The 24,028-nt window shown below is 35.8% G+C and overlaps 1 protein-coding gene across 9 annotated transcripts in view; it reads left to right on the top strand.

Annotated features, from left to right (window-relative positions):
• Positions 1 to 24,028, top strand: part of KMT2E (lysine methyltransferase 2E (inactive)) — an 87,227-nt gene that overhangs the window by 18,352 nt on the left and 44,847 nt on the right. For 7 of the 9 annotated variants that reach the window (XR_009215896.1, XM_058523693.1, XM_058523681.1 and 4 more), the window contains exons 2-5: positions 13 to 85; positions 2,918 to 3,102; positions 19,405 to 19,519; positions 20,819 to 21,048. Coding sequence is in view for 8 of the 9 variants with exons in the window: in XM_058523693.1 (XP_058379676.1) it covers positions 3,032 to 3,102; positions 19,405 to 19,519; positions 20,819 to 21,048 (416 nt within the window). In the remaining variant the exon portion in view is untranslated. Of the gene's footprint in view, positions 1 to 12; positions 86 to 1,791; positions 1,839 to 2,917; positions 3,103 to 19,404; positions 19,520 to 20,818; positions 21,049 to 24,028 lie in introns of all 9 variants that reach the window. The other 2 variants (XM_058523658.1, XM_058523675.1) reach the window with 2 other exon arrangements.

The raw sequence follows: 24,028 nt of genomic DNA, 5'->3' as shown, positions 1-24,028 counted from the left end.
CTTGGTTTCTAGGTCTGTTCTGGATAGCAGGTTTTGTGAAGACATTTATTCTTTCTTGGACCTCAAATTTACCAGACATCTCATGGTATTTCCTTTTATATTATTTCTTTAATGGCTGCCATTTATTCTCAATGTATTTTGTATATATTTTACTTGCCAGTTGGATAACCAGTTTTTAGATTCACATATAAGATGTGAAAGCTTTGTGGTAATTGGATTGTGTTGAATTGTTTTTCCTTTAGTTATGCCTGTGTTATAAGCTCATATCTTTTCTGCTTACTACTTTGGCTTTCCCTTTCTTTTCTTTTTAAAGACACGATGATTTGACCCTTATGAATTTATGGTTTTATTAAGTATCAACTGGATTTTTAAACAGCATAAGTTTTCTGGCTATAGAGTTTTTGATATTAATGAATATAGGGAAGTATTTGCCATTTTATGGTCTCAATAGATATGACCTCTTGTCTTCTGACCTCCTGTGAGTAAATTACTGAGATCTTTTTCCCTATTGAGTCAAACTCAGAGGCTGTGGTTCTGTTTCAGCAGTGAGGTGTCTTTATCCTGGGGATGAGATTCTTGTGTTTTTAGCGAGATGCATTTCTGGAAGAGGTGTCATGTAGTTGTTTTTATAGCTGTTAATTGTATAGGTTGACAACTCATTTAGTTACTGAGGCTGGAGCTGCAGTTTCATCCCGGGTGCTCTAATTCATTCACCAATCCTTTGTAAGAGTGCCTGTTATGTTACAGGCACTGTGCAGGGTTTGAGAGACAGGCAGTAATCACACAAATGTAAGCCATTGTTTGAAATAGGCTTATGGCAAGCTCTTCACTGCTATTTAAAAACAGCTCAAATGTAGTGTTTATTGAGGATTGTACATTTATATAAAAATGGGGCACGCTATTAAATGCATACTCAAATAGATTCTTTTAGGCTGGAAATATTACTCAGTTACCTAAAAGAATACATAATAGTTTTATTTCTGCTGTCCAGTTTCTGCCTCTGGTTTAAAAAAAAAAAAAAAAGCACAAGTAAATATTTAGTAAGATATACCTAAAATGTAAGATTTCCTATGAGTGTAATGTAAAGATAAGCTGAGCTGAAGGAAACGTCTACCAACTAGATGCTACCAACAAGGAAGAGAATTTTTTAAAAGTTGTAACTGTTACCTGTTGAGTTCAAGTCTTCAGCATTTTAAAGAAATACAGAATAATGTAGCATTTAAATAGAACAAACTTACAGTTTTGTATTGCTTGCATTTTGCTATTTAGAAATTTTATAATTTTAAAGCTATGTGTGGGTTAAGTAAATACGGCATTTATGAAGTAAGTAATGTGGTCACAGGTGCAGAAAAGAATGTAGGGCAACTTTTCCTTTTTCTCACTCTGCCTTAATTGTTTTTAGAGGACAGTTTTAATTTGGTGGAGCAAACCGTAAACACATGGCAAGTAGAGAACCATAATTATTTTCAAAAACTATTAGAAGATTCTCTTTAAATGAGAGCTGGGGAGTTTTTCTGTGTACACTTTTTGTGATGAAATAGGAGCAGCTCATCTTATGTAACTACCACTTATTAATTGCTCAATACATCTAGTGAGTGTTAGAGACAGGCTCCAATGCTTATTATATTTTTAACTTCCAGGTACAATATTGTATATTTTTATTATAGTAATTTATAATCTAGTAAGCTTTCCCCCAGTTATATGTGGTTTAAAAGTAAAGGCTAGTTTTCTTGGAGAAGTCAAACTACTATTACCACCTTATTTCCCTATTTTGGTATTTTCCCCCGTAAGGTACGAGCTCGCAATCTGTATCATCTGTGAAACAGGAATTAACCTGAGTAGGTATTCTCAAGCTTACTTGTAAAAATTAAAGATAAATAAAAGAATTACTATTCAAAGAAACAGTTTTTCAGTATTTCAGGTATAACATAACAGGGACAATTTTGACTGTTGCTCTTTTCCTGTTTACAGGATTATCTCTATCTGTTTTGTTTCCAAGTTGTACTATGTCATTGTTGAAAAGATTTTGAGTAGGTATTTCACAAACAGTATGTATAGCAAGTGTTATACAGTGAACTTAGATTAGAAAAATTGATGTTGAAGCTGAATATATTTTTGTTACTATGGTAAATGTGTTTAAAAAACACTTCAAGTATATTAGTTTTCTCTACTAATTGTATTAGGGGTGATTAACTCTAAGGAGTTTTAATACTTACTAAAGAAATAGAGAACCCCCTCAATATACCTGTATTTATGTAGAATGGAAAATGACAACCACTGTAAAATGGTTGATTTTTATTACAAATAAAGTAGCTTTCCTTTTATACATATATAAACAGTAGAATGGAATTGGTTCAAATCCTAGTTTTATCTCTGAAACTGAGCACCCTTGGTTAAATTATTTAACATTTCTTGCTTTTGTTTTCCTCAATGGTAAAATGGAGATCCTTATCTCAGAGTTGTGAGGATTAAATAGATAGATCATCCATGTAAAAGCTTAGTATGATGCTTAGTCCATGGTAAGTACTCAGTATTTGTTAGTTTATTGTTAGATTACTCACTGAACCTAAAAGACTTGTTTTGGCTACTAGTGCTCTAAGAAATTACATTTTGTCTTTCAAAAATGAATAATATTTGGTTCTTCACTAAGTAATATACCTTAGTAATCCTTCTGTTGGCATCCTAAATTCATTCCCTAAGGAAGATTATGATTCAGAAACTTTTCTTTTGATCACAATCCCATAAGTTAATTCCAGAAAAATAAACGAAATAGAGACTTCCTGAGCAAATCTCAATTTATATTGATATTTTAATAAAGAATGCTTTCTGCATGTATTTTACTTACTGTTGTTATAGTGTGACTGTTGCTAGGAATATGAAGATGATTCTTAACTTTGTTCCTTTTTCTTTTAAACAGGGTTTGTGGATGCACTTAGATGTTTGCAATGAGCACTGTGGCTGGCATGCCCCAGTGTTTTGGATACCAATGCATAGGACTCCATAGTAATCGAATTTACCAGAGGCGAACGTCATGAGCATAGTGATCCCATTGGGGGTTGATACAGCAGAAACGTCGTACTTGGAAATGGCTGCAGGCTCAGAGTAAGTATTTAAATTAAAGGTATTTTGGACAGGGAAAAGCAAAATACTACATACAATTATTTTAGCACAACCAAGCAGTGCTTGATTTGCATTTATATTTTTTCTCATTTGAGACTCTTGGCTAAAATAAAATATCAGAAGATTAAAGGCAAAAATTTCTTTAACTAAAATTACTTTTATAAATAACTTTTGAGCCAAAATAGTGTTTTTTTTCTAATTCTTTTTGTCTTTTCCATTTGCTAATTGTTGGCATCAAGAATCAAGATAATAGGTTACTGTTGTCTTTTTAATTTGTGAGATCTATCATGTTTACATCGGAAAAATAATTTGGTTTGAAATTTGATCTTAATTTTTTTTTTTTGAGGAAGATTAGCCTTGCACTAACATACGTTGCCAATCCTCATCTTTTTTTGCTGAGGAAGATTGGCCCTGGGCTAACATCTGTGCCCATCTTCCTCTATTTTATCTGGGATGCCATCACAGCATGGCTTTGATAAGCAGTGCTTAGGTCGACACCCGGGATCCGAACCTGTGAACCCCCCGGGCCGCTGAAGCGGAGCATGCAGACTTAACTGGTATGGCACTGGGCTGGCCCCTGATCTTAATTTTTTTGTAAAGAAAGTATAATATCCATTTAAACGTGGGATTTGCTTTGTTTTTTAAAAAGTTGAGTTGAAAAACAAAATTCAAGCCATTTTTAAATAAGGGAAAGGGAGTACCACACTGCTGGATGATTATTTTGACAAGGTTTACTTTTATGGGATCCATTTCTGATGGATTCAGTGAAAGGTTCTTACCTTGCTGCTAGACTGTTTGGTCTAGGCACTCGTGTGGATAGATTTCATTATATTTTGTTTTTGAATGACCAGTCACTTAACCACTAAGTTATTGCTATGAAGATTGATTATTTACTTTTGGAAATTGCAAGGGGTTCAAGTGACAGTGTTGGAAGCTGAAGGGTGGAAAGATGCATGTTTATTCTCCAATTCAGTATATAGATGTATTGTGCTTAATGGGACTCTTACTGACCAGAAAGCTGAACTTAATGGAATTTAAGTTTAAGAAAAAGGAAATTTATTTATTTTAGGGCTCCTAAAACTGGTAGGTAGAAAGGATGAAAGTGCTGTTATGCTCCTTTTGCTGGCATTTCAAGTGGTCTAGAAGTGTTGTCACCACTCCTGCTTCTGCCATTGGGAAAGACCCAGAGATGCTCTCTAATATTCCTGTAACAGTTCATTTAACTGTATAAATATTGTAATATAGATTTTAAAAGCCATTATGTTTTTTGCACCATGTATAAGTTATTTTTGTTGTAAAATAATAGATTCTTGAACAAGGCACTCTTGTGACAATAGATTGCCACTCATTCTGCCTAAATAGAACACTACTAAGGAAAGAAAGAACTTGGATAGCACGGCTTGAGAGGCAAAGGGTTCCAAGTCTAAAGTACTGGTCTTTCTTAATGTAAAGCATCTGATAGATGCAAATCCATATCTGATAGTAGCAACAGCATTTGTTGGTAATAGTCAAAGATTTTTTACTTCCTAAAAATATTCACCTCAACAGTCTTTTTTTTTCTTTAGACTTTTAAGCAATTAATACAAGATGTAATTTATGAAATGTTATTTATATACTAGATAGGAATTTGTCTAGTATACAGTGTGTGATACACCTAAGCCTTGTTTGCATGTCTAGTGTGTATACTATAAGGCAATTCATAAACAGAATGAAAGCCACGTATTAATTATACAGTTAAAAGGGAATGAATAATACATTGAGAGTGGGTAGTGTTGAGGATAGCTTTCTGCCTATTTTCTGTATTAAATGCATTTATAGAATATTTATAGAATAAGTATGATTTATATTATGAAGCCAAATCTTTTCTGGTACAAATATGGCCATTTTTATTATGGGAAAATGATCAGTTTGTAGGCAATTACAGAATGACTATGTTTTAAGAAACATTTGTGTTTTAGAAAATGATTTTTTTTCTATTCCACATACATGTATATGTCCCTTGGGCATAGTTCCCCCCACTCAGAGGACATATAAAGGATAGCTATTGCCAATTTTTATTATGAGACAACCATCAGAATTTTTGTGGTTTAGTTTTCAAACTTTTAAATACTCTTTTTTTATATATATAAAATCTGGAAGCTTAAAAAGACCCTTAAATCACATTTTTTCCTCCTTCTCATGGAAACATAAAGCTTTTGGAGCTGTTTTCATAAGAAATATTGATATAATTAACACGTTGCTTCCTTTTTATTTCAAATATGTAATCAAAAGATACTATAGTTGTGTAAGATGCAGGATGCTGAGGGAAGGGTGCACGGGACTTCCCTGTACATTTCTTTGTTAACCTCCTGTGAAGCTACATAATTATTTCAAAATAAAATGTTTTTTAAAAAGAGAGAGAGGGGCTGGCCCCGTGGCGTAGTGGGTAATTGCGTGCTCTCTGCTGCTGGCAGCCCGGGTTTGGATCCCGGGTGCGCACTGATGCACCGCTTGTCAAGCCATGCTGTGGCAGTGTCCCATATAAAGTGGAGGAAGATGGGCATGGATGTTAGCCCAGGGCCAGTCTTCCTCAGCAAAAAAAAAGAGGAGGATTGACAGGGATGTTAGCTCAGGGCTGATCTTCCTCACAAAAAAAAACAAAAAAGAGAGAGAAGTACATTTTATTGTACTCATATGGCTATAAAATGTTATTAATTGTATATTGGATATTACTGCTAAAATATAATATATCACTAAAAAAATTAAACTAATTTAAAATTTAAGAGGTATTCAGTGATTGTTTATTGAATGAATAAGTGTAGTGGACCAAATTTATACTCACATCTAAGGTTATAAAAGAGAATTTTTTGGATCCCTTAGAGTTTATCTAGTCTATCTGTAGCATTTTATAGATATGAAATTGAAGATCTAGTTCAGGATCTATGAAAAATGGGTTTGCTAAGCTCTAGTCCAGTATTTCTATACTCAGTAATGTTTGCTTTTGGATTATTGTGTCTAAAATAAAAAACTTATTATTCCCACCAAGTCCAGCTTCTTCTTTGTTATATATTTGTTTTCCTCTCATCACTAAGTTTTGAAAAATCTTGGGCTTGTTTTGCCTTTCCTTCAGAGTTAGGGATCTTATATTTTACTTCTTTCTGTTCCCCATTACCTTACCATGAGTTGGCTTTCCCTAAATGTTTGAACTAAAAAGAATGGTTTTTAAATACTTTAGGAATAACTGATTAGTGAAGATTGATAGGCTATGATTTAAGGATTTCTGTTTTAATAAGAATAAAATTTTGTTTCATTAGCCTAAGTTTTTTTTAAAGCAGTTTTAAACATTTCACAGACTTAACTATGAAGATGTTTTATTTAAAAATAACTTTTTGCTATGCATAGCATTAACAAAAACCAATACCTGGACCTTGGTGAATAGAAGTGGAGTTGAAGCCAACTGCTATAGTGGAGACTCTTAGATACCTTAAAAAATTGCCTATTAGCCATCTTAGATCTTAGCAGTAAGCTTTTACCTACACTGTGTTTGTCCTTCGATTTGAAAAATCCCAATTGCGACGTACAGGTTAACATAGTGACCAGCTGATTTTTCTCACTAGTGCTTGGCATAATCCTTGGTACAGCTGAAAATGTGGAAAGGTAATAATATATTTAAAGGGAAAGTTGAGCCAAGTGTAAATGTAGTTTTTTTAAACTTGATTAGCAAGATGACCATAACCAGAATAATTAGGAGACCACCTTTCTTATCAGGAAGCTATATCTGGAAAGTTTTTTGATTAACTGCATGTCCATAAATGTAGGCTAATACTAGAAGTAGACTTCCTGCTTCTAGCATAACTTCACAAGATAAGACTAACAATCCAGGGGGGCCAGCCCAGTGGCGCAAGTGGTTAAGTGCGTGCACTCCACTGCAGTGGCCTGGGGTTCGCCTGTTCGGATCCCAGGTGCGCACCGACGCCCTGCTTGGCAAGCCATGCTGTGGCGGCCTCCCATATAAAGTGGAGGAAGATGGGCATGGATGTTAGGCCAGGGCCAGTCTTCCTCAAAAAAGGAGGATTGGCAGATCTTAGCTCAGGACCAATCTTCCTCACCAGAAAAAAAAAAAAAGACTAACAATCCAAGAGAAAGCATATTTTGGAACATCATTTATAAGCATTAGCTGTGTGGAGAGTGTTTTACTAGAGGCTCAGGTTACAAAGGTGAAGTATAAACTTTTATCGTTCCCCTTAAGGAAATTATAATCAGTGGGGAAGTCACAACTCTAGATCAGAGCTGTTCAGGAGAAATATAATGTGAGTCATATGTGTACTTTTAAATTTTCTAGTAGCCATATTAAAAAGATTTAAAAAGAGGTGAAATTAATTGCTATATATTTTATTTTTTATTTTTTTATTTTATTTTTTTTTGTGAGGAAGATCAGCCCTGAGCTAACATCTGTGCTAATCTCCTCTTTTTGCTGAGGAAGACCGGCTCTGACCTAACATCTATTGTCAATCCTCCTCCTTTTTTTTTTTTTCCCCCAAAGCCCCAGTGGATAGTTGTATGTCATAGTTGCACATCCTTCTAGTTGCCGTATGTGGGCCGCGGCCTCAACATGGCCGGAGAAGCGGTACGTCAGTGCGCGCCCGGGATCCGAACCCAGGTCGCCAGTAGCGGAGCGCGCACACTTAACCACTAAGCCATGGGGCTGGCCCGCTATATATTTTATGTAACTGAATATATCCAGAGTATTATCATTTTCACATATAATCAGTATAAAAATATTAATGAGATATTTCATGGGTTTTTTTTTAACACTAAGTCTTTAAAATGGTATATATTTTATACTTCTAGCACTTCTTTCTTTTTTTTTTTTTTTTTGTGAGGAAGATCAGCCCTGAGCTAACATCCGCGCTAATCCTCCTCTTTTTGCTGAGGAAGATCGGCTATGAGCCAACATCTATTGCCAGTCCTCCTCCTTTTTTCCCCAAAGCCCCAGTAGATAGATGTATGTCATAGTTGCACATCCTTCTAGTTGCTGTATGTGGGACGCAGCATCAGCATGTCCGGACAAGCGGTGCGTCGGTGCGCGCCTGGGATCCGAACCCGGGCCACCAGTAGCGGAGCGCGCGCACTTAATCGCTAAGCCACAGGGCCGGCCCAATATGCTTCTAGCACTTCTCAATTCGAACTAGCCACAGTTCAAGTGCTCAGTAGCACATATGTCTAGTGGCTCCTGTATTGGATAGAGAAGCTCTAAACTAGATAACAAAGTGGTAAGATCTCAGAGGAGAAAAGAATAGCAAAGCCAAAGCCTAGGCTACTTAAGAAAGTTGTAATAATGAGATCATAACAATCTATCTCTTTCTAAGAAAGGTAGAGATAAAGCTATGAGGTAGATATTATTTTTCTCAATTTGTAGGTGAGGAAACTGAAGTCTCAGAGCAGATCAGTGGCAGAGGCAGAACTTGATGTGTTGATTTTAGGCCTTTTCTGTCACAGCTCTTTTACTAATATTCTTACAAAGAATGATTTATATAGCATAACTACTTTGATATATGGTCATGTAGGTAGTAGCTTCAGTTCTAGTAGTAGTAAGTTCAATATTATAAATGCATGTATTAAGGTATTCTCAGGTCTTTGCTCAAGGATAGGGAATATAAAAGAAAACCCTAGACTCCATTATCACTAGATAGACAGGAAAGTTGAGCCAGAGTTCAGCTGTTTATTAGAATTGTATGTTTTTTATCTTAATAGATAGAACTTACCTCTTCTATTCCTTTTTACCTCTTTTACTTCTGGTATTACAATCATCTGAATTCCTAAATTGGTTGAATAAGCAAAAAAAAAAAAAAAAGATGGAAAACACTTCTGGAACTGGAAAGTGGGAAAAGGTGTAAATGGGGAGTGTTAAATTTCTTCTTTCCTAGCCTTTTTAAAAAAGAAAAGCTAAATTACTTTTCCCTGTCAGAGACGGGGAACATCATTGCTAGCTTTGTATTCCTTTTAATATTATTATTACTACCAAATATTCCTTGGTAGCATAAGAAATCATTATAATTAGCTTTTGTGTAATTATGTATATTTTTGGATGAGGTGGACAAATTAGTAACTGTGACATGTGTAAGAGGTAAATTATTTTGGACGGGGGGAGCTCCTCGTACTATGCCTTGCAACATAGTAAATGCTTATTTGTTGCCTGAAGAGTGCTAAAGAGAGGGATCTGAGTTTTCAGTTTTGTTCTGCTACTGACATTCTAGTGAGCCCTTAAAGAAGCCACCTAGTAGACTTTGGTATCTTCATTTGAAAAAGAGGACCTGGATTGAGGTATTAATGTGACTCTTTTTGACTCCAAATTGCTGAGATTCATTATATTTTTATGACCTATATTTTGCTACAGTATTTGACACTAAGTTATTTCACTGTCACTAGAGCCACCTGCTGACAGAATTCATTAATTTGTTGAGGTGTTGGGTGCCTTTAGTCTGAATTTATGTAATTATAACAACTAAAATGTTTTGTGTATGATGAAATGTTTTCAGTAACTTTTTACTTGTTCATTTTTCACTAATACTTAACATATTTGCTTATGATTTCTTTATACTTAATGCACTATCAAGAAACTAATACTTTCTGCTGCTCTTAAAGTAAGTGTTGATTTGCTTATCCTAATTTGGAAGTGCTTTCATTTAAATGTGGTTTTGTTTTAATATTCAAAAGCCTATTTTAAAGTACTGTCCTAGCATTGTTTAGAATTGTTCTTAGAATGATACTGAATCTCTCATTTGTTTCGTACTTAATCATAAATAATTTTTTCTTTTAGTCTTTTTTCACTTGTGATACTGAATACAGAGCTTACTATGTCCATACAACTGTCTGTAACATAGTGTATAATATCTCTTAATCATCCCAGCAAAAAGTCAGGCAGGTATTATTTCCATTTTACAAAAGAAATGCAGCTCAAGGAGATTAACAGACTTACCTAAGGCCACATCATTAATAAAAAGTAGAGTTAAGTTTGAACCCATGGTTGTTTGGTCCCAGATCCATGCTGCCACATAGCTCAGAAGAGCCAAGTTTTGTTAATGGATGAGTTAAATAAAGTAAAATGCCACATGTGATAAACTGAGGCTAATTGTCACACTAAACCTTCTCTCCATTTTTAAAAATTTCTTGTATGCTATTGTAATGTTTTTAAGTTAATATGATATCTTTAAAAAATAATTGCAGGGGCCGGCCCGGTGGCGCAAGTGGTTAAGTGCGCGCGCTCCGCTGCGGCGGCCTGGGGTTCGCTGGTTCGGATCCCGGGCGCGCACCGACGCACTGCTTGGTAAGCCATGCTGTGGCGGCGTCCCATATAAAGTGGAGGAAGATGGGCACCGATGTTAGCCCAGGGCCGTCTTCCTCAGCAAAAAAGGAGGAGGATTGGCGGATGTTAGCTCAGGGCTGATCTCCTCACAAAAAAAAAAAAAAAAAAAAGAAAAAATAATTGCAGGTTATAACAAAGATGAAGGAAATGGACAAGATTTGATCACAAATTTGAAGGAGCGTATTGAGAACTCATGGAGACGTTTTATACCTATTACTATGACAATTAGGGAGCCAATCTATCCATGTGCCATTACTGATGCCCAAGTGTGTGTTATTGAATGTTTTAATATTAAAAGGGAAATCAGAGGTTTCACTTACAAGACTGTTATAAACTTCTTATTAAAATCCAACTATATTTTGAAGATTTATACAGGGAAGAAATTGAATTTTTGTTGAGGAAGAAGGAAATCATAAAAGTCCAGTTTGTGAGGAATCAGCTTATTTATTCAATCATTTTAACTTGTTCTTTTTCTCTAAATGCCTGTCTTAATTTAATGACTGGCACTTGTCTCTTTTTAGATCTTAAGTTCATTTCACCTAACTTACTTAAATGGTGCACTAAGAATGTATAGTGCAGCTTAGATGATAATTTATGATGGCTTTTTTTTTTTTTTGGTGAGGAAGATTGGCCCTGAGCTAACATCTGTTACCAGTCTTCCTCTTTTTGCTTGAGGAAGATGGTCCCTGAGCTAACATCTGTGCCAGTCTTCCTCTACTTTGTATGTGGGACGCCACCACAGCATGGCCTGATGCGTGGTGTGTAGGTCCACAACTGGGATCTGAACCCGCGAACCCCGGATCGCCAAAGTGGAGCATGCGAACTTAAGCAGTATGCCACCAGGCCAGCCCCCATATGGCTTTTTAAAGAATAAGGATATTTTGGGATAAACACGTAAGATTTTAAATTTGTAAAGTGGTTCCAGCAAAAATGTGGCAACATCAGATAGATTACTGCAAACAAAATGGTAGTTCTGCCTTCTAAGTTTTTGACAATAATTTAGAACTATGACACATTTGAAAATAGCCTATTTTCATTTTTAAGAATGGACAATTTACATAAATAATTTAATTTTTTTTTTGTTTTTTGTGAGGAAGATTAGCCCTGAGCTAACATCCGTTGCCAATTCCTCTTCTTGCTGAGGAAGATTGGCCCTGGGCTAACATGTGTGCCCATCTTCCTCCACTTTATATGGGATGCCGCCACAGTATGGCTTGACAAGTGGTGCATCGGTCTGTGCCCAGGATCCGAACCTGCAAACCCTGGGCCGCCAAAGCGGAGAGCATGAACCTAACTGCTATACCACTGGGTCGGCCCCAAATAATTTTAATTTTAATGACCAAACGTAGTCTCCATATTTGTAAACTTGATGAAATAATGAAAATTAAAGTGGCATAGATTCGGGATTACCAGAACTCAGGCTTTGTGTAACTCTAATAAAGTGACACATAGTACCATTTTGTAATACAAAAATGAGGTAAAGCTGTTTACCTCATTAAGTCACTAATCCACAGGCATAAATAGCACTCTAGTAAATTTCATAGGACTAGTGAGAACAATGCAGTTTGGTGGCAAAAAGAGATCCGGGCTTTAGTATTTAATATTAAGAGATCTAGGCTTTAGTATTTTCTTTGCTATTATAACACCATGTGACTGAGAATTAAGAGTTCATTTTACAGATGTGGAAACCACCCAGAGTGGTTATATGGCATGTCCCAAGGATACACGATGACTTAGTGGTGGAGTTAGGGCTTGAATTTAGAGTTTGTGACACTTCCTGGTCTGTAAAACTGGAGGTTGGATGATGTGATCTTTAAAATACTTTCTAGGGCCAGCCCCATGGCTTAGCGGTTAAGTGTGCACGCTCCGCTGCCGGCGGCCCGGGTTCGGATCCCGGGCGCACACCGACGCACCACTTCTCATGCCATGCTGAGGCTGCGTCCCACATACAGCAACTAGAAGGATGTGCAGCTGTGACATACAACTATCTACTGGGGCTTTGGGGGGAAAAATAAATAAATAAATAAAAGTATAAAAAAAAAAAAACATAAAAAATAAAATAAAATAAAATACTTTCTAGGATAGTGCCTGAACATCACTTTGGAGCAGCAGAGACTATTTTCTTGAACAGTTCCTCTCCTACTTGGAGTCTGTCCCATACTAAGCAGGACTCAGCCACGGATCCTCCACCCCTGGCTTCGTGACAGCATTGTCTGGGGGTCCAGGAACTGCTCTCCACACTATACCTATCTAGACTCAGCAGGAGCAGATCTCCTACCACCAGTTCTATGCCAGAACAAATCTACTTTAAGTCTGAGGTAAAGGAAACTGTACCTTGACGCTCCCTTGGGAACAGATGCAAACCAGCTCTACCACATCTTTGTTCTACCTGTTCTACTTACCAAGTTGTAGCAACAACATTTCACCTTCTGCAGGCCCCCAGTGTCACCTCAAGGGGTCAGAGGTAGGGCCTGAGAGTGGCTGATTTGGATTAAATCTTGATCCTCTGTCAATGTTATCTGTGCCTCTCATTTCTGTAATTCCATAGGCACTGTCTAAATTGTAGGCCCATTCAAATGCTTAAATCCTTGCACTTTTCTCCCTTTTATTAATTATTCCACATGCTGCATACAATCTGGCTTTTACTTTGACCATGCTACTATCACATTGAAGCTAATGCATAGTTTTTTGGCCTAATATTGCTTGCTCTCTCAGTAGGATTTGATACTATTGACTGTACCTTTGGCTTTAGTGAAACTATCCTTTTGTGATTTTCTTTTTATTGTAGTAAAATATACGTAACCTAATATTTACCATTTTAAGCATTTTTAAGTGTACAATTCAGTGGCATGAAGTACGTTCACAGTGTTGTGCAGCCATCACTATGGTTTCAAACTTTTTCATCATTCCAAACAGAAACTTTGCACTCATTAAACAACCTCTTACCCACTCCAGGCCCCAGCACCTGGTAACCTACTTTACGGTCTGTCTCTATTTGCCTATCCTAGATACTTTATATAAATGGAATCATAAAATATTCTTTTGTGTCTGGCTTATTTTACTTAGCAGAATTTTTTCAGGGTTCATCCACGTTGTAGCATGTATCAAAATTCTATTCCTTTTTATGGCCAAATAATATTCCATTGTATAGATTTGTTTATCCATTCATCCATTGATGGACACTTGGAATGTTTCCACCTTTTGGCTCTTGTGAGTAATGCTACTATGAACATTGGTATACAAGTGTCTATTTGAGTCCTTGATTTCAATTCTTTTGAAAATATACTTAGCAGTGGAGTTGCTGGGTCATAAGGTAATTCTGTGTTTAACGTTTTGAGAAACTACCAAACTATTTACCATCTGGTTTTCTTTTTATGTCTTAAACTTGTTTTTAAATGTTTCTTCAATATTTATGTTCTCTGGGAGTCTGTACTTACTTTACTTTGTTTCATCCAGCCTTAGACATGTAAGTCTCAATTCCATGTTCTTCCTACTGGAGAAAACTTCTTGTTAATTTTGATGGAGTTTGGGAGAGAAAATAATAGATGCACGTGATAAGATGGTTGTCAGCATACAAAAATATTACATGAAAAATAATAAATTAATACAGTAAATAAGTGCTAAAGGAATCCATAGGATTTATAAAATTATGATGAGTTGAAGCAATCAAGAAAGTGCTTCTTAAGGAGCACTTCAAGTAAACTTTGAGAAATGTGTTGAAATTAAGAAGTAAGGATTAAGCGAGATTCCACAGGTAGAGGCTTAGAAATAGAGATGCCCAGGACATCTTCCTGAGTTGGGAGGAAAGAAGATGGTATACCATCCCTACAGGTACCCATTGTATAAAGGATATTAAATGTAAGATAAAAAGATTGGGGAACATTTTTTTTTTTTTTTACTTTTTAGTAAGGAAATAAAAAATATATATACAGCAGTAGGGAGAACAGTATAATAATCCCAGGTGTCTGTTACTCAGCTTCAGCACTATTCAAAGTTTTGTCAGTCTTGTTTCATCTATCCCAAAATTTTATTTGAAGTATTTTAAAGCAGATCCCCACATCATTTTACCTATGTATTCTTCAGTATACATCACTAAACATATAAGGACTTTTTTTGTTTTTAAACTACAGTACAGTCATGAACTGCATAGCAACATTTGGGTCAACGACGGACTGCGTATACAACGGCAATCCCATAAGATTAGTACCATATAGCCTAGGTGTGTAGTTGGCTATTCCATCTAGGTTTGTGTAAGTACACTCTTATGATGTCTACATAATGATGAAATCGCCTAACAATGCATTTCTCAGAATGTATCCCTGTTGTTAAGCACTGCATGACTGTACTATTATCTCATATAACAAAATTAACATTGCTTCCTTAGTATAAAATACCCAGTTTATCTTCGTATTTCCCTCACTTTTCTCAAAAAGTGTCTTTTTGTAATTCGTGTGTTCAAATTGGGATCCAAACAAGATCCATACATTGTATTTGATTGAAATGTCTCTTGAACCTCTTTTCATCTGCAGCAACCTTTGAAAATTTGTGTTCCCTCATATCATATACCTGTTGAAGAAACTGGGTGATCTGGCCTATGGAAGTTTCAACATTCTGGATTTGGCTGATTGCTTCCTTTTGGTGTCATATAATAGTCTACTTACCGTGTATTTCTTATACATTGGTATTTAGATCTAGAGATGTGATTAGCTTCAGATTCTTTTTTTCCCTCTCTGATTTCTCTCATTTTCCTTCGTTTTTGTTTTGGGCATGATACTTTATATGTGAGACTTCGTACTTTCTATTGCATAACATTAGGAGAGGCACATAAAAAACTTGGTTGTCTAACTTCCAGTGAGCTTCCGGTGATAATAAGAATGATCAGCAGGTTCAGGTGTTGTCAGCCTTATCTGTCCACCAAGTTTCAACCTTTCAAGGTTCTGGCATCCATGCTTATCTGTTGCCTAGATCTCTTATCTCTTGAGGGTTGCAGGTTGGTGATTCTTCTGATTTGATCATTCCTTCTGTGTTTATTAGTTGTTAGGGAACTTCCAAAAGAAGCAGTCAGTACCTAAGTATTAGCTTGGTTAACGAGAGAGCATACTTCTAATTTCAATTTTAGAGCCAAGTTGCATACTGGAATCTCTTTTTATACATTTCAGTTCCTCTACTTATGGGAAACAGAATTTGGAGTTTTGAAAAAGTGAGTTCATCTACAACTTCTGGTGGTTTTGACCATTTGACCATACTTTATTGCTTATATATTGGGAATGCTTTGATTACCTATTATTTTTGAACATTTGAATTCCCAGACTAGAGAATTATTATCTTTTGAGAAGTTTCTCATGGATAAAGAGATTATCTTTTTGACAACGATCACTGTTTCAGTAATTTAAGAACACATACTAAGCAGTATATGTGTATCACACTCTTTGAAAAGTGATATCAAAATTATGTAAGTGAAATCTCATTTGTCTATTGGATGAACACAGCATGATGGTTTATGTTTTGATACATAATTACTTATAGAAATACTATGCTAATGTAGTTTCTTACTTGATGATAAAGTTATACCTGCATATTAACTTGGTATTTATGCGAATATATATAAATTGGCTAAACCACTGTAGCAACAATTTATGCAAAAATTCATCATTGCATATTATCTCTTTAGCCTTGCCATTAAAATTTTATTAAAGCTTTATGATAATATTCCTGGAGATTTGGAGGAAAACTCGTCTGACGTTAATACAGTGATTTTTGTTAGTATGAGTTCCTGCCGAGCTGTTGTCCATATGTAAATATGGAGGTTTGCTTGGATTTAATTAATCATTTTCTGTTGACTGGACCTTTAAATGTTTTCTGCTCTTATATCTAGTTTTATGAGTAGTATTACAATGAACATCTCAATTCTCTGGGTCTTTATTTCATGGGAATTACTTAGGATAATAAATCCCCCAAAATGGGTTACAAGATCGAAGGATGTTTGACTTTGGTATTTGTTACAAAGTTGTTTTCAGCTTTCCTGTGTTTTGGAAATGCAGAGGTTTGAGACATTTTAAGAACATTTCTAAGGATATCTGTTGTCCTGTTACTTTTTTTTTTTTTTAATTGCTATCTTATAGTTCAGGAAAATCCTTAAAATACGTCGACCAAATTTTTTTTTAACAATTGTTACCTTCTTTTTAAAATTACTTTTAATAATTAGTGGCATTAGAAATGAGGATCTTGATAAATTATTTCTTTCTTGGATTGCCAAATTGTCAGTGCTGCAGCTTTAATTTGAATCATGAGGTTATGCAAAGCATTTGTGACATGTTTACATGCTTGAACTTATCTGCATTTGCACTGAGAGTTTTTTTATTCCTAACCATCATCTACTCCAAAATATCAAAGTTTTTGCCACACTCTTTAGTAATACATTCCAAGTTTGATCTAATTCCTTAAGAGTGAGTCTTTCTTGGGGCCGGCCCCGTGGCGCAGCGGTTAAGTGCGCGTGCTCCGCTGCGGCAGCCTGAGGGTTCGCTGGTTCGGATCCCGGGCATGCACCAACGCACCGCTCATCAAACCGTGCTTTGGCGGTGTCCCATATAACGTAGAGGAAGATGGGCACGGATGTTAGCCCAGGGCTGATCTTCCGTGGCAAAAAGAGGAGGATTGGCATCCGATGTTAGCTCAGGGCTAGTCTTCCTCATAAAAAAACAAAAAAAAAGAGTGAGTCTTTCTATTCCGGCCACAATTCCTGCATGTTCCTTTAATAATAGTATTGTAGATCAGGAATTGCTAAAACTCCACTTCATCCTTCTATGTAATTTTTAAAGAGTTTTAAAGGAATCAATATTGTAAAGTAATCAAAAACAGTTTGGAGTATCCATTTTACGTGCATTTACCCTTTTGTTCAGCATTTCTAACTAGGAATCCATGTTGTAGAAATACTACCATGTATGCAGAAAAGATATATAGAAGGGTGTACTATTGCAGTGATAACTTTAACAGTGACATATAGAAACAATTTAAATATCCACCAGTTGGGAATTGTTAAATAAGCTATGGTACATTCGTAAAATGAAATAAGTAATTATTACCCAAAATAAAGTAGATATGTATTGACGTTAAAAGATGGAAAAAGCAAATTGTGAATACGTATTGTATATTCTCACTTTAAAAAAAAACAACTGTTAGATATATTTATGGATAGGAAAATTTAGAGGGGGATACACAGCATCTTAACATGGGTGTACCTGAGGTTTGGATGAAGACATGGTCTTTCATTTTCTTATGTACTTATGTATTTATATTTATACAATGAGCATATATTAATTTTGAAATTAAGAACAGAGTTCTTTTTTTAAAAGAATAAGTGAATTTTTAACATAATAGCATAGACATTAGGTGAGTATTGGTGTCAGAACATTTTGGAGGCTTTTTATAATCTCCCTCAGAACCATTTAACAACCTCAGTTTGTGCCTCCTCTCCCTACTGATTGTAGCACACTGGGTCCCACAGCAGCAGCCACTTAGAGCTAAATTGAGATGAGTGAAGGGGGACAGTATATCAAGAAGCAGTTGACTACAGAAATATGACCAATTAGAGTGAAACTGCGTTAAGAACTCTTAAACCATGAAGAATGCAAATAGTACTAAGTTCTAAGGGAAAGTTTTGAATAAGAGATCGGATAAGGGTCATCAGGAGAAAATCTTCTCAATTGGTGGCTATGGTAAGAATAAAGGCACAGAAACGAGTCATGTTGTTGTGTGTGTGCAAGGGAGAAATTAATTTCAGTGTGAATTGGCCTCAAAAGTAGGTTCACTATCACATTGATAATAGGAATTACTGGAATAGGGCTTAGGAGGATTGATATGAGTAAAGAAGTTGGGAAGGTGATATATGTAAAATGCTAGACCAGGGAGCTTACAAGTCAACCACAGTGGGTGAGTTGTTATTCCTGGTTGTATCAGTAGTTCGTCAGTTTATTATCACTTAACCGTTACCAGGCCAGAACTGCTCTTCTTACTTTACCACATACTGCTGCTTATGTTTTTTTATAAGCAAACCTTGGTTCATTATGAGGTTTCCTATTCCTTAACTTGACTGATATTTCCAAGTCTTTGTTACATCTTGGCACACTAACACATATGTTTTGAACATTGAAACGTATACTTAACATTCAAATTAGGGTCGATATAGGTTCACTGTGTCCTTAGTCCTGTTTAAATTATCTTTACCACTTTTCTTCTGTGCATAGTGTCCCAGTGCCACTGAGTATATTAAATAATGTTTAATTTGTAGTAATTTTTTTTTAACAATAGAGAGGGAAACTATATTTGAACTGGGAGGTGGGACATTTATTTTGCTTAATTAAACAAAAGCTTTTTTATGACACGGAATCTAGATAGAATATGTCTCATTCAACAGGGTGTCTTTTGTTGTTAGTGCCTTCGAGTTGATTCTGACTCCTAGTGATCCTGTGTACAGCAGAGCGGAACCCTGCCAGGTCTTCTTTTTTTTGTGCCATCCTCTCATCTTCTGGTGCTATATCAGACAATACTTTGCTGCAATTCATAGGGTTTTCATGGCCAATTTTTTTGGAAGTGAGTGGCCAGGGCCTTCTTCCTAGTCTGTCTTAGTCTGAAAGCTCTGCTGAAATCTGTCCACCCTGGGTGACCCTGCTAGTAGTTGAGATATCGGTGGCATAGCCTTCAGCTTCACAGCAACATGCTGCTGTGACAGTATGACAACCGACAGATTGGTGGTGTGGTTCCCTGAGCAGGTAATAGTGCCAAATCTTAACCACTAGACTACCAGGGCTGGCAGGGTGTCTACCTACTATAAAAAGACATTGTATTTGTATAGCCAACAAGTAAGTACTTATAATTTTAAATTGATTAGAAGAAAAAAAAAATAAATGGAATTCTCTTTCATGCAACTTTTTTTCCTCCAGACCAGAATCCGTAGAAGCTAGCCCTGTGGTAGTTGAGAAATCCAACAGTTATCCCCACCAGTTATATACCAGCAGCTCGCATCATTCACACAGTTACATTGGTTTGCCCTATGCGGTAAGTGTCAAACATTTCTCTGGAAAGGTATTTTTTATATGTAGAGGTTGAAAGTAGATGTGTGTTCTATTGTGCCTAAAACTGAATATTTAAAAAGCATACTTGTTTTATACTACCTGAATAATTAGGTATATAATTTATAGTTTAATTTTTCATTGATCTAACTGTATTGATTCAAAGGATTAAAATTCTATACGAGGAATTCCCTAGAAGTTTAATTATTATTATTTTGCATCTTAATTATTTTGCATATTAATAGTTTAGTGTTATAATTCTTTACCTTCTCTATAGAAAGACTGTAGGTATAATTGTATTTTACTATCTATTGTTACTTCTAAATTATTTAGTAATTTATATAGTAAATTATATAGTTACCATTTATTGAGCACTTATGTACCAGGCTCTGTGCTAAGCATTTTTCCCTATATTACCTCATTTAATCTTCAAAAACAACCTCATGAGATAGATATAATTTTTATCCCCATTTTGTAGCTGAGAAAATGAAAGCTTATCCAAGTTAACTTATTCAATTTTGCATAGCTAGTAAGAGGCAGAGCTTAGATGAAACAGTTGCGCAACTGGACACCAGAATAAAAAATACAAATTTTTAAAAATCTGCTATTATGTACCTTATAGTGATAATGTGTCTTTTGTAGGTGTTTTTGTTATTCTTTAGGCTCCACTTTCTTGAGGGTTTTTTTTTTTTTTTTTTTTTTGGTGAGGAAGATCAGCCTTGAGCTAACATCTGATGCCAATCCTCCCCTTTTTTCTTGAGGAAGATTGGCCCTGAGCTAACGTCCGTGCCCATCTTCCTCTACTTTATATGGGATGCCGCCACAGCATGGCTCGACAAGTGGTGCGTGGGTGCACGCCCGGCATCCGAACCTGCAAACCCCGGGCCACCGAAGCGAGCGCGCGCACTTAACCACCTGCGCCACCAGGCCGGCCCCTTGAGAGTTTTTTTTTTATCTCTGTTCTCACATCTTGCGCCTGCTTTTATCTTCAAGGTGGAGCTATATGACTGTTGGACTGTGAAGATGTCTTCTGATTTGGGGAGTGAGGGGGTGGAGTTAAGGGGTCGCCTTGTGAAGGTGACCAAGGTTGTATACAGACATTTTTACTTACTGCTATGGTTTAATATTTAGCTTCAGCAAGTCATTATTTTAAAAGTATTAAGGAAGAAATGGGGCAATTTCATATCTCTTGAATATTCAAATTAAGGATTGAATTTTATTGAAGTTGCTTGGTTCATGTTGTTGTTGAAATAATATTGTGCTGTATTTGTGTTCAATTATCCAGGACCATAATTATGGTGCTCGTCCTCCTCCAACACCTCCAGCTTCCCCTCCTCCATCAGTTCTTATTAGCAAAAATGAAGTAGGCGTATTTACCACTCCTAATTTTGATGAAACTTCCAGTGCTACTACAATCAGCACATCTGAGGATGGAAGTTATGGTACTGATGTAACCAGGTGCATATGTGGTTTTACACATGATGATGGATACATGATCTGCTGTGACAAATGCAGGTAAAATATTTCACACCATTAGTTTACTTTTCTTGAATGCTACTAAGCTTTGATTGTTAATGTTGGAAAAGATAATTAAAGTCACTTTTGAAGGTATTAATGAATGCAATTTTTAATAGAGACTTCTGCTACTCAGTGTAGTCTGTTTTGCTTCTAGTAAAAGCCCTTATGGGAAAAAAGCTATCTTAGAGTTTATTAGAAATCCTCATTGTTAACTGAGTCATAGGCAGTCAGTTTTGAACTGTTCATGTAGGATCACATCTCTCTTTTCACTCATTCAATAGTAATGCAACTTCATATAGTAGTAGACAAGATAGAAGTGAGAGGAAAATTGAGCTCCTGTGTATTTCCTTTGGAATTATTTGTGCTGTATAGTCAACTGTGATTTTCCAGTTTGGGGGAATTATTCATTTTAATTGATGTTTGTTTGACCTGACTCTCTCACCTCCTTTTGACTTGAACCTTGCAGCACTTGGAGTCTCCTTGAACCAGAACCACAGTCTCCCCTCCCCCAACCCTGGTTCAACCACCAAGAAAGGCCTCCTCCCCTAGAGAAGGTGTGATTGGGACAGAAAGTGGGGTTTTGTTTTCATTTTTGTTTTTGGGTTTTTTTTTGGCGGGAGGGAGTTGGGGAGGATGGAGAGGGAACCAGAGGATTTCAGCCTAAAAGTTACTGAGTTCATCCCCTGCATAGAGTGGGAAGCAGAGAGTATTTAAGCAGTACACTGTAGAGGGTAAAAAAGTTTGGTAGATTTACAGAATTTCCTGGATCTGGTCCTTAACGGCACAGCTTCATTATTTGATTTGAAACAGTATAGCAAATACCCATATTTGAATTTGAATATAAAAATGCATCCTAGAGCCAAATGTAAATTACTTTGAATTATTTGGAGTATTGTTCCCATCTATTAGATTAGGTGATTAGGAGTTGGATATTATTGATATAAACATGAATTAGGGTTATATTTCAAAGTTGATTTACCTTTGCCAAAAAGGGAGAAAATTAGTCTTAAGTGGAATGTGAAATTTGATATTTTTATGGAAAGTTGTAATATTAATAATTAGTTAATTTTAATAAAAATATATTGTGCTACCTTTTCAAATTTAAAAATAAATTCTCATTACCTGTGACATGTATAATTACCATGAACAGTCAACTTAGTAAATTTATTCAGGGGGTAAATTTAAAAAATAAAAAAATGAGTTCTGTGATAACTTGTTTTCCTCATTATTTTTAAATTAGCTACATATTAGAAAATCTCAATTCATATTTTAACCAATCATATAAAATAGCTTTCTCTTAGCTGACCTTTTCTAATGTGATAAATTACATACCATTTCTCAATGTTTTTATTTTAATGCATAATCTAAACAATTTTTCTTTTGATTAATTACAATGATCTATATATAATATAGAATTATCTTTACTAGAAAATAGTGAAATAGTCCTTAGGATTTATACTTATCTACAAATTCTTGAAGGACCAGTTCACAGTTTTTGGATTATTCAAGGTATTTCCTTCTCAGCAACTGCTCTCTTTGTTATAAATCTATTTTTTGTTATCATTCTGTTTTTCTATTGCTTAACCTATAGTATACTGCAAGGCTTAATCTTTTTTCCTCTATTCTTGTTTTACTTTGCCTCTGTGTTTTTTCATGTACCTACTGCTCATACTTATCCCATTCAAGTTTGACATCTAGAGCTCAGATCATTTATTCCTTTTCTAGTTTTGTTTCTTTTGTTGTCTGCATGACATCATTACTTACCCCCCAAACTTAACTTGTTATTCTAACCCTCCTTGTCAGGTGCTCTGATTTTTTTTCACACATCTTTGATATATATATTTCATTACCTTCCACAGTCTACCATACCAGTTCTTGTCCCAACATTCTCAGTTAAGAAGTGAAGAGCAATATGATAGCAGTTAACTTAGTATCTATATTTTAGAAGTGGCTAATTATGATGTAAAGAATAATTAAGACTGTTTTTAGAAACAGGCATATATATTGACTTGAGACCAATTAAAGTCTTGGCAATAAAATAGAGTAATAATAACAAATTGAGAAGTTTACCTCAAGCTGGTCTATGTATTCCATTAAAAATAATTAGAGGACAGAATAGATTTAATGTCTGTCCTCATGGAATGTCTCTTGGATTCTTTTTTTTTTTTTGATTACTATGAATACCTATTTCTTTTTTTGGGGAGGAAGATCAGCCCTGAGCTAACATCTGACACCAATCCTCCTCTTTTTTTTTCTGCTGAAGAAGATCAGCCCTGAGCTAACATCCTTGCCCATTTTCCTCCACTTTATATGGAACGCTGCCACAGCATGGCTTGACAAGCAGTGTGTTGGTGCACACCTGGGATCCGAACCTGCGAACCCCGGGCCGCCGAAGCGGAGCACGCGCACTTAACCGCTTCTGCCACCGGGCTGGCCCCTCTCTTGGATCCTTTAACTTTGTCTTCTCTGCCATCATTCTAGCTCTGTCCTTCTTTAACTCAAGTCTGAGATGTTGGAAAAGTCTTTTAGTTGGTTTTTCTGCTTCCGGTTTCTTAACTTCTTTGAATTAACACTGTATACTATCAAAGCACTTCTGGTTGTTACCTGTTGCCAATTAGAGGAAATCTACATCTTGACATTCCAAGTCCTGTATAATCTGACTACACTTTGCTAATCCAATTTTACCCCCCTCTATTTCTCAAAATGAACATTCCTCTTCATATATATTAACTGCCTTCTGGCGGTCGCTCCTCATATCTGTCTGCTTGAGAAAACATTGCTATAATGACGTTTTTTCTTCCTAATTTTCCAAACCAGGGTCTTTTCAAGTCCATTATTCTCCAGGGTGCTTTTCCCATTAACTCCAAGTGGTGTGGACATCTCCACTTTGTGATTTACAATAATATTTGTAATGTATACCTTTTACATTCTAAAATTATATTTGCTTTATAAATTTATATTATATATATAATATCAT

This window comes from Diceros bicornis, chromosome 3 (genome assembly GCF_020826845.1).
Source record: "Diceros bicornis minor isolate mBicDic1 chromosome 3, mDicBic1.mat.cur, whole genome shotgun sequence".
NCBI lineage: Eukaryota > Metazoa > Chordata > Mammalia > Perissodactyla > Rhinocerotidae > Diceros > Diceros bicornis.
The sequence above is the reverse complement of the archived record's forward strand: the minus strand, read 5'-3'. Positions and strand labels throughout refer to the sequence as shown.